The sequence below is a fragment of the Arachis ipaensis genome, chromosome B06 (genome assembly GCF_000816755.2).
Source record: "Arachis ipaensis cultivar K30076 chromosome B06, Araip1.1, whole genome shotgun sequence".
In the NCBI taxonomy this organism is placed as follows: domain Eukaryota; kingdom Viridiplantae; phylum Streptophyta; class Magnoliopsida; order Fabales; family Fabaceae; genus Arachis; species Arachis ipaensis.
This window is the reverse complement of record NC_029790.2, coordinates 126449580-126460037: the sequence shown is the minus strand read 5'-3', so window position 1 is coordinate 126460037 and position 10458 is coordinate 126449580. Positions and strand designations below refer to the sequence as shown.

At 40.4% G+C, this 10458-nt stretch overlaps 2 protein-coding genes across 2 annotated transcripts in view; one reads left to right on the top strand and one right to left on the bottom strand.

Annotated features, from left to right (window-relative positions):
• LOC110263572 lies at positions 1190–2085 on the top strand. Its single transcript, XM_021105042.1, has 2 exons — positions 1190–1578; positions 1660–2085. The coding sequence occupies exons 1-2, from the start codon at positions 1372–1374 to the stop codon at positions 1903–1905; spliced, it is 453 nt and encodes a 150-aa protein (XP_020960701.1). The 5' UTR covers positions 1190–1371; the 3' UTR covers positions 1906–2085.
• Positions 7104–10458, bottom strand: part of LOC107605253 (probable protein phosphatase 2C 51) — a gene marked incomplete in the record, with an annotated part of 4591 nt that continues 1236 nt past the window's right edge. The window contains 3 exon segments of the mRNA XM_016307063.2: positions 7104–7843; positions 9709–9814; positions 10366–10455. Coding sequence (XP_016162549.1) covers positions 7536–7843; positions 9709–9814; positions 10366–10455 — 504 coding nt within the window.

Genomic DNA, 10458 nt, shown 5'->3' with positions numbered 1-10458 from the left:
CATCCCCTTCTTTCTACCATTTCTGCTTTCATGGACCCCTCACCGCCACCGCCATTTTATCTTCCGCCCCCTCCACCTGTACCCCCACTCCCTTATCTCTTCTCTTTTTTCTCTCCCCATCCAAGCAGAAAATCTCACAACAAACTCAGATTATGCAATACAAACAGAAATTTCAGTTCACAAAGAAGAAGAAGATGAAGAAGACGCAGAAGAAGAATCAGATTTCTGTTTCTTAATCCAACCACAGCAGCAACAAGCAAAATCAACAGAAATAGCAGCTCAAGCAACAATTCAGCAATCCTCATTGTCAAGTTATAGTTACAAATATGCGGTGCCATAATTTCAGCAACAACAACAAAATTCATGCCAAACTTCAAAAATCATGGATACAGAAGAAGAAGAACTCGATGCAAACTCAGATTCAACAAACAATTCCACCACAAATTTGCAGAATGGATCAACAATTTTAGATCCAGATTTTTAATTCCACATCCAAACAAAACCGCATCAGAGATATCTTCTTCCAGGAACAAGTTCAATCGATTTGAACACACAAGCAACCCAAATTTCAATTCTGCAATCAGATTTCTTGATTCAGAGACCAGCTTACCTGTATGTCGGAACGCAACCTTTGGATGCCGGTGGTCGTCCGTGGCAGGGAACGAATCCGGTCGAGGACGAAGCAGCAGCAGATCTGACAACAGGTAGCGGCGCCGAGGACGGCACCTCTGTGAAGGGAGAGTAGATGCTCGCGACGCCCTGGGTTGACGGAGTGGCAGCAGCGACCGGCACCGGAGAACATAGAAGACACAGCAGCAGCTACAACAACAGTAGAACTAGCTGCCAATTCCAAAACCTCATTTTCCTTAATCTTCTGCCCTAATTCCTTACTTCAGCGATGGCGACTGGACCTCACTCCTAGTGGCGGTCTTTCCTTGGAATCGAGACGAGGACAAAGCGGCGAGGGCTTACAGGGGCAAGTGGCAGCTTCGGGAAGAGGCAGGAAGAACTCGAACAGCCAACAGCGGAGGGTCGGGAGTTGAACGGCAGCGGCGGTGCCTCCATGCAAGCTTGTGACGAGTCCCCGTAAGAAAAAGATAATAAAATTTGTCCCCGAAAGTTTTAAAATTGGTAACATTAGTCCTTCCGTCAAATGTCCGTCAATTCCGCCAGTGACGCCGTTAACTGTTGCTTAGTTGGCTGTCAGTGTGGCATATGAGCATGCCAGCTTGGTGCAGAGTGGCTGGTGACAAGATATGTTTCCATATGTTTGTCAAATTAGTCCTAGGTTCCCAAACCCTAATCCCCTCTTCGTTTTAAATTGCCATTGTTGCTGCAGCTTGAGCTTGGTTCTGCAGAGGCCGAAAATTCATGAGCGGTTGCACGATGGGTAGCGTAGGTGGGGGGCGCAGTGGACATGTGTCGCAATCACACGGAAGCCATGCCTCGAGCTCTTCGCTGCGGTGGCGGAGGAAGAACTCCGACCAAGTTTGCTTTTGTGGGCTGAAGACAGTGATCAAGAAGTCTGGGACAAGAGAAAATCCTGATAGATTGTTCCATGCTTGTCCAAGATACCGGGTGAGTTATCAGTGTAGTGTTCTTGAAGCTTCAAATGTTTTTAGTTGGATTTTGACAATTTGGTTCCCTGAGGTTGTGCAGAAGGGCAGCCACTGCAATTACTTTAGGTGGGCTGAGGACGACGACTATGAAGGATTAGAGAACTTAGGAGAAGTTAAAACTGATGCACAAATGGAGAGTGATGCTGCTTTGTTAAACCATAACATATCTTGGAGAATGATGACCGTAGAAGCTGAAGTAAAAGCACTTAGGATGCAGCTGTATTTTGGATTAATAGTTGTGATTTTGGTTTTTATGATTATGTGTATGTTCTTTAGTGGGAAGTGAAGCAGTTACTGTCAAAAGGTGAAAAGGATGATGCTGTGAACCTTGACAGTTTTCTGTTGTTGTGAAAACCCTGTATGTTGATGTTTATTTACTAGTAAAAAGGTTATTTACATGCAATTTTGTTGTTGATCATAACATAATATAAGCAAATCAGTCATAGCAGAATAAAAATTAAGTGAAATAGGAATAGAAAAACATGACAACATCACCAATGGTGAAGTAGTTTCCATTGTCTGAAATTCAAATAAGAACATTGTTTTAACATGATAATAATCCAGAAGGTTGTAGCTGACAGTTCAAAGCAGTACACCATAAAGGGCTATACAAAAAACAGGGCTATTGAAAATACCACAACTCCCACATTGTTTATAAAAACTAAAATTTAGCCCCGACAAAATAACAGATACTAGATGCCCTATATCTTATGTCTTCAAGTCTTGAAATCATTCCATGTCTTTCTTTCTGGGAGGTTTGAAACCCGGAGTTGGAACAAATGTCATGAAGCTGGCAAGTTTCTTGGCTGTTGCGGAGCTGCTACCCTTGATGGTTTCAGCAGATACAGCATGTGCTCCTGGAGAGGCATTTCCCTTTGCCCTGGCCCTGGTTACATGGAGTTTTGGAGGCCTTCCTCTTTTTCTAGTCTGCATCAAACAGTTTTCATCATTCTCTGAAATCAAAAATAGCTACAGTAAACAATGCTAAAATTAAAACCTTTTACAACATTACCTGAGTGACATTGCTTGAGGTTTGGGACTGTTGTGTCAGGGGAAGCTGAGGCTGCTGAGTAACAGGAATTTCAGTTTGTTCATCTGGAGCAGCTACTGCAACTGCAGGTGGTGTCTGTATAGGCTGAGTGTGATCTTCCTTTTCTGCTTCTGGACCAGGTGCAGGTTGTGGTTGTTGAACAGCTGCAAGCTGCAATTGCATCATCCTTGCTTTCTCCTGAGCATCGTCCTGCTTTTTCTTGCTGCAAGTTCTCTTGTTGTGGCCCACCTCTCCACAGTACATGCACCGAATTGGAGCATACTTCCTTTTCATTTTTGTGTTCGTGCCAGTGGGTCCTTCATCCTTGTCCTTCCTTTTATTTGTTGTTGGCCTGCCTGGTTTGGGTTTGATAGGAGGTGGAACAGGTGCAGGAGAACCAGTTTTCTCCCATAGATCTTGTCCCTTGACAGGATTAACATTGAATTGGTATGTTCTTCTGTAAGCATCCATGCTCAACCATTCGTGGCAATACTCCTCAGGACTCTTATCATTTTTTTTCTTGGATGGCTGATATTGCGTGCATACAAGGCATGCCTATATTTTTCAGAAAAAAAGGCATTCAGTTAAGTATTTTTCAAGGTATGCATATGAAAGATGAAATAAGTTATGAATTCAACCTGTCAACTGCCAAAACCTGCAGGAGCAAGTATGCTTCCCCAGATCTACCACCATATTAGTAGGCCATCCTTGGACTTCATATACTTCCTCTTTCGCATCACCCGACCAGTATGGAGCCCAGTTTCTGGATAACTTAATAAGAGATTCCAGCCTACTCTGCTGAACTGGAGCAAGTTTTCCTTGATAACTCAGAAGCTTCAGTCTATTATCAGACATGCTTTTCATAACCATTCTTCGTACCTCCTCTGCCAGACTCAGAATAGGCTTACCTCTGTCATGCTTCGTCTTTGCATTAAAGGATTCACAAGCGTTGTTGCAAATGTTGTCCACCTTTGGCCCTTCACTGAAATGGGCTTTGCTCCAAGCTTCCTTTGGCCACTTGGCTAAGTACTCCCAAGCTTTTTGATTGATCCTTTTGACTCTATTCATATTCCTCTCGAACTCAACCGGGGTCCTCGATCTTGCACACTCCCAGACCAAGTCCTTAAGTTCGACGCTGCCCCACTGTTTCGAGAAGTTCCTCCACAAATGCCACACACAAAATCTGTGTGGAATAGCTGGGACGAGTTCCTTGACTGCTGGTATTAACCCCTGGAAAAAAAAGTCAAGCCCGACAAGATATACAGTCATAACAGTCCTCAAAGAAGCATCATTAAATCAAAAAAGTCCTTAAAAATCAAATCGTGATTCAAATTAGTCCTCACCTTCTGCATGTCTGATATGAAACACAAGTTTTTGGCCTCATATTCTCCCAGGTCTGATAGGAGCAGCTCCAAGAACCATTTCCAGTTCTCTTTGTTCTCAACATCAACAATTGCGTACGCAATCACAAAAATGTGATTGTTTGCATCCTGTCCGCATGCAGTGAGAAGCTGTCCTCCGTGTAAAGTTTTCAGGAATGCACCATCTAGACCTATCAATGGCCTACAGCCTGCTTTGAAACCCTTCTTACAAGCATCTAGACAGACATAAAATCTCTCGAACTGTGGTGGATTATCAGTTATGGGAATCACACCCACCTGTACTGTGGATCCTGGGTTGGCAGTGAGCAATTCATGTGCATAATCCCATATCAACCCGTACTGAGCAATCTCATCCCCTTCAACTATCTTCCTAGATGCCTTAAGGGCTCGGGTTATGCATAAACTATTCAGCTTCACATTGCACTTCCTAACAAACCACTCATACACCTCCCTATGCTTCATCTTAGGGTGCTTCCTAAGTTTTGGGTATAACTTGTTCACAGTCCATTCTAATGTTGCAGCTCTGTTTTTTCGCTTTCTTGCGCAAGTGTGATTGTCAACTAGTGTTTTTATCTGCCAGGAATCATCACTGGGGTTGTGTCTACAATATACTACCCATGGACAGTCTTCACACTTACAAACCGCCCTCACTCTAACCTTGTCATTCTTACAAAACCTAATATTCCTACCCCATTGTATAGTGTAATCTCTAGTGGCAGCCATAAAATGTTGCTTGGATTTGAAAACCATACTTACCTCAAACTTCAGATCACCAAATTTGGCCTTGTCATTATAATGTGGATACACAGCTGGCCCTTCATCTTCAGAGTCTAACTCATGGGCAGAATCTTCTGACTTCCACTCATCGCCATCTGATGAATCTTCCCAACCAAATTCGTCATCTGAATCTGAAATTACATGAAAATACCATGAGATTTGTGTAGAAAAACTACATTAGTGGAATCAGATCTGTTAAACAAGTAAATTCAATAACAGACACACAATTAATCACTAAATACCTCCATCAGAGCATTCATCAGATTCGATGTCCTCATAGCTCGAGTCATCAGTGTCAATAGCTTTCTCCCTTCTTCTGTCAGCAGCAGGCCTATGTTTCTCTCTGTGATCTACTTTCCTGGCCCAAGAAGACTCTACTCCATCAACTCCACTATCACTCTCACTGCTGTCTATGGAATCTCCTGCACCTTTTGCAGGCTTGTACAAACTGTCTTCAGCACTATCATATGAATCTGAATCATCAGATTGACTATCAACTGCAACTGGAGTTGCCTTAGCCTGCCTTCCAGATCTTGTAGTGGTTGTGGCTTTCACCTTCTTGCTGATCTTCTCGGCTGCTGTAGCCTTGCTACTCCCTTTAGCAGCCTGGGGTTTAGTCCAAGGTTTGGGTTGCTGGACGGGCTTTTGCATGGGCTTGGGTTTGGACTTTGGAGTGGGCTTAGGTGTGGGCGTACATGTGGGTTGGGGGTTAGGCTTAGGTGTGGGCTCAGGAGTGGGCTGAGGTGTGGGCTTAGGTGTGGGCTGAGGTGTGGGCTCAGGTGTGGCTTTAGGTGTGGGCTTATTTGTGGGCTGAGGAGTGGGCTTAGGTGTGGGCTGAGGAGTTAGCTTAGGTGTGGGCTGAGGAGTAGCCTTAGGAGTGGGCTGAGTTTTGACTCTTTTTGGCTGAGGTGATTTTTTTGTTGTCTTACAGTAATCTTGGGACATTGCATCACTGTGGTCCTTCTTCGGTTTCTCTGCTTCTTCAGGGATGGTTGGCAAACAAAGTGTTTCATCATCATCCTCACTCATGCAGTCAACCACGTGTGGCTTAGACACAACATGCTCGAAATAGATGTTGATAAGGTGATGATTCCTCCTGCAATCCTTAACCAATTTCAACAGATCCGTGTCATTTTCTAGCTTCCTCAACCCATTTTCCAGCAGCGTTCCAGGAACTTTCCACAGGCAGTTGTTCATCTCAGCATATCCCAGCTCCTTGTAGTATCCCTTCACAAAGAAAACGTCTAGAGTGTCTGCATCTACACCCATTAATACTTCAGTATTATCTGGTTCATAACACAGATAGCCTGACTCATCTGTTTGGAACTTCCCGCCATGGTGAAATACAAAGGTCATTGGGGGACCTTCCATCTGAAACCAAAACAGCAACAACTCATGCAAATTTATTTCATGGAGATGCAAAGCATATTCAACATCAACTCCCAAAATGTATCTAACACACACACATGCAAATACACATAGCACAAACAACGTTATCAACAATCTAAAAACAGGGTCATATCATGGCTAATCACCAAAGCCCTAAGCCTGAACACATTCTCCTAAACCCTAACATTGCAAACAGTAAAAATGGAAGTCCAACAATAACACAACCACATTGATCAGGAGATAAAACCAGAATCACTCTCACAAAATAAGAAAAGCTAGCTAACCTCTCACGCAAGGCGATGGAGTGCCCTTTTCGGTTGACCAACGTCGTCGCAAACTGCTCACCAACAACTCCAGCACACTGTCGTCGTCGGTCAAGCCTGGTCGTCGCCGTTCAATGCTTCGTCTTCCTGGAGGAAACAACTTGAGAGATGAAGGGACTACAGGGGTTCTTTCTTTTCGGGAGAAGGATGCAACTTCAGAGAGAATACGAAACAGGGATGAAAACCAAGCGTTGTAAAGGAGCCCCTAAGAAAACGACGCCGTTTCATCCTTAGCCTACGTGTCACACTAACGGCCAGGTCAGCATATCTTCACGCCGTTACTGAAACATTTGACGGAAGGACTAACGTTACCAATTTTAAAACTTTCGGGGACAAATTTTATTATCTTTTTCTTACGGGGACTCGTTTGCAGAATGGGCTATCTTTCGGGGACCAATTTGGCTATTTACTCGTAATTTGGCAAAATAAAATAAAAAAAACAATTTTATAACGTTTTGTAACGGGAACAATTTTGATTTTGACCTCAAACCTTAGGGACGAAAAAAATACTTATCCCTTAGATTAACAAGGTAATATTAGCCACCCATTCTGAAATCGCCTTCTCGAAGCGACAGAAATTAAATAAGGAAAGAATTGCATAGAACTATATACCAGCAGAAATAATGTTAAGAAACGTGCAAGCTTGCCACAAGAGATAACAAACTATTTGTTAATTTTTACACAAGATTGTTAACTCCTAGCTAGGCCACCATCACTATCGAAGAATTGAGCTAAGAAGACATTACACGATTGTAGCTCAATTTTCTGATTCTACACACCTCACATGTCACATCAATTATTACACAACCTCTCATGGCATTAACAGCGACCAACTTCATGGATATGGCTTGATTCATTAAACAACACATCACATGTCTTTGCTGCTCCGAATTCATTAGAGGAGATGGATTTGGATCCTCACGGAGGAAGTCAGCAACATGATAAAAGGAGATAACCTCCTTCACTTTATCACCTTACTAAGTCGGAACGAAAAAAGTAAAATAAAATTGAGGGATCAGCTGGACGAAGATGTTCTGCTTAGCTCCACGACGATGACACTGGTGTTATCTCTGCTTCCCTTTGCCATTGCTATCTCAACCAAGAGTGCCGCAGCCTCGGTGGCGCAGCTTTGCCTCCCAACTCCATTGGAAACTCTCTTAATCTGGCCGTTGAGGCTTCTCCTTACAACCTGGCATGCTGCTTCGCTGGAGATCACATCCCACAAGCCATCACTTGCTAGTATAAGGAATTCATCTTTGTTGGTTCGCTTTGTCACAGTGACTTCTGGTTTTGATATTACATATGGCCTAAGGTATTGGTCCCCTGAATAAAATTGATGTGCAGATAGATCAAAACATAACACAGATCAATAATAGTAAAGAACAAAAAAAGAATAGAACATACCATTACAAAATAATTAAAAGAAAAGAAATGAAACATAGATTCCGAAATTCCTAAATAATATAATGCACCTTAGAAAACGACAACAGATTTCCAAAAAATTTATCCTTTCATAATTCCGCTCCTTGTAGATCCGATCCACAAGTAGCATGCAAATTCACTTTTGGCATATTAAGAAAGTAAATAAATCATTCAATTACTTTTTTAATCAAATTTGACTACGAATTACTACATTCCATGATATTATGTCCTTATAGAATTGATTTCCACGTGCTCGACCAAACCCACAGGCCACAGTCGAGAGAAGAAATTTCTTTTCATCAGAATAATAATCATGTGAAGATTGTTGGGGACTTTTTTTTTTTTGTTTATTAATGTGCTAATTAAAAAAAATTGTATAACCCTGTAAATTCAACTCATTTGGATTGTCTATCAAACTAAATATTCATTTTTAAATGGAGGGAACAGGGAGGTTACACATTTCCTCCCAAGAATTCTCTATTTGATACTCAATCTTTTATTCTTGTCCTAACGGGTAAAGTTGCTTACTATCTTGATTCACATGTGGATATGGTTCAAAATATTTAAATCATTATGTTAGTGTCGTATCTTAAGCTTTAAGACTTTTAACATTTTAGATAACCACACGCTACCAATAACTTTCATATAAAAACCCAGCTGTGTATCTTTATTCATTTATACCACCATAATGCCTTTGTATATATATGTATACATATTGATTGATTGCAGGCAAACCTGATCTATGCAATTGCTTGTGAACTTGATCGGATATGGACTAAAAATGCAAGAAATTGGTACATGGTCAATTTATGGTTAAACATACCTATTTTCAAAAAGTTGCTCTGCTACTTTAAAAAGCTAAAGAGATTGCCGTGATTATTATGCTGTTTCAGGGGCTCATAAAAGAAAAAGCGTTTTAATGTTTTATTACTAAACGGGGACAAACATCTACCAATGCAGTAACGCTGAAAGGAATTTGCTATCCACCATCCTTGGATTGGTTAAAATTTCATATGATAAAATCAATTTTGTAGTTTCAATACATAAAATTATGATTTTTTATTGAGATTTTCCACTTTAATAACTTTAAGGGTTCTTAATTTATATGAAAAAAATTTACACTATAATTCCATCAAATCATCTAATAACCAGAACTGCTCAAAATATTGAAAGCTAATAATTATAACGAGGTATTCTCTATGGAGAGATAAAAAACAAAAGATCTTATAATACGAATTATTAAAGTCGCACTGTTGCGACATCACTGAAAAGAATATGCTAAATAAGTATCCTATGAAAATGTGACTTTATATAACGGCTTTCTATTAGACAACTTCCTATGAAATCGCAACGCTGCGGCTTCAAACTAATCAAGTCAGTTTCATATTTACAATTTTATACTGTATTCCAGTTATTTAAATCCAAAAATTTAACATAAAAATCATCTCTTGAAGAGAAAGGAAAAGTCTAAAAGGATAAATGATCCCTTCTTCTCAAAATAAGTATTAATATATTTAGACAAAGAAAAAATGTAAGTACATTATTTTTTTAATGAATTTAAAAGTAAAAAATAAGGTGTAAACTTAGGTGCAACTATTATTTTTTAAAATTATTAATTAAAAAGCCTGTAGATAATTCCAAGTATTTGACTAAATGACAAAAAGACAAGTGCTCGTCAATGTTCAGTAAAAAATAATTATTTCGAGAGAAGGGAATAGAAAATAAAGTATTGGGACATATATGAAGGCTCCAAAGTTGACACTAACCTATAGATCGCGAAGTGGCAAGAACACCTAGAACGCGCTGGCCATTCCAGTTTATGACCCTTCCACCAGCCTCTTCGATTCGCATCAACTCATCAGGCCTGTCGGGCTGTGCACATAGAAGGGAACCAGCATGCCATTATATATGTCACAATAAAATTCCTTTACTACATATGCGTCAAAAATATGTCAATCGTGTTTACAGAATATTAATTTTATGCATCCCCCCATTAACATATACAGATCTCAAATCTCAATCATAATCGAGATAATTAATTCCGCCGCGACACGTGTACTTAACATATTACTAGGCATTCTCTCGTCAGCTCGCAACAATTTCAGCTAACTAAACATTTTTATGATCAAATTACCATCTATGTGGAAACTTTTAGATAACATCAAAGTTGTCAAGCAAAATTGATGCTTGCGCCAGCTCTAACGTTTGAGTGCTAGCATTCAGCAAGCAGTTATTTTCAAGCCAATGTACAATAACCAGATCAGATATATAAAAAACAAAAAAATACAACGAACAGAAAGTTCCATTCCCAAAAAATTGGCATTCTTTTTTCGGGAAAAATAAAAAAATAAAAGAATAATTTGCAAGTTTAAATTATTAATTAAGATTTTCAAGAAAGATAGTACAAAACAAAACAAATATACCTTATGATCACTAGACAAATCAACGGCCTCGCCATCTCTTCCCAACACGGCCCTACAATCACCGCAATTTGCGACGACGACTTCCTCCGTTGC

Bases quoted from the DNA above. Each gene is read 5' to 3' on its own strand.
- LOC110263572 (XM_021105042.1), top strand. From the start codon at position 1,372: ATGAGCGGTTGCACGATGGGTAGCGTAGGTGGGGGGCGCAGTGGACAT. The intron at 1,579-1,659 runs GTGAGTTATCAG...GAGGTTGTGCAG, and splicing joins ATGCTTGTCCAAGATACCGG to AAGGGCAGCCACTGCAATTA.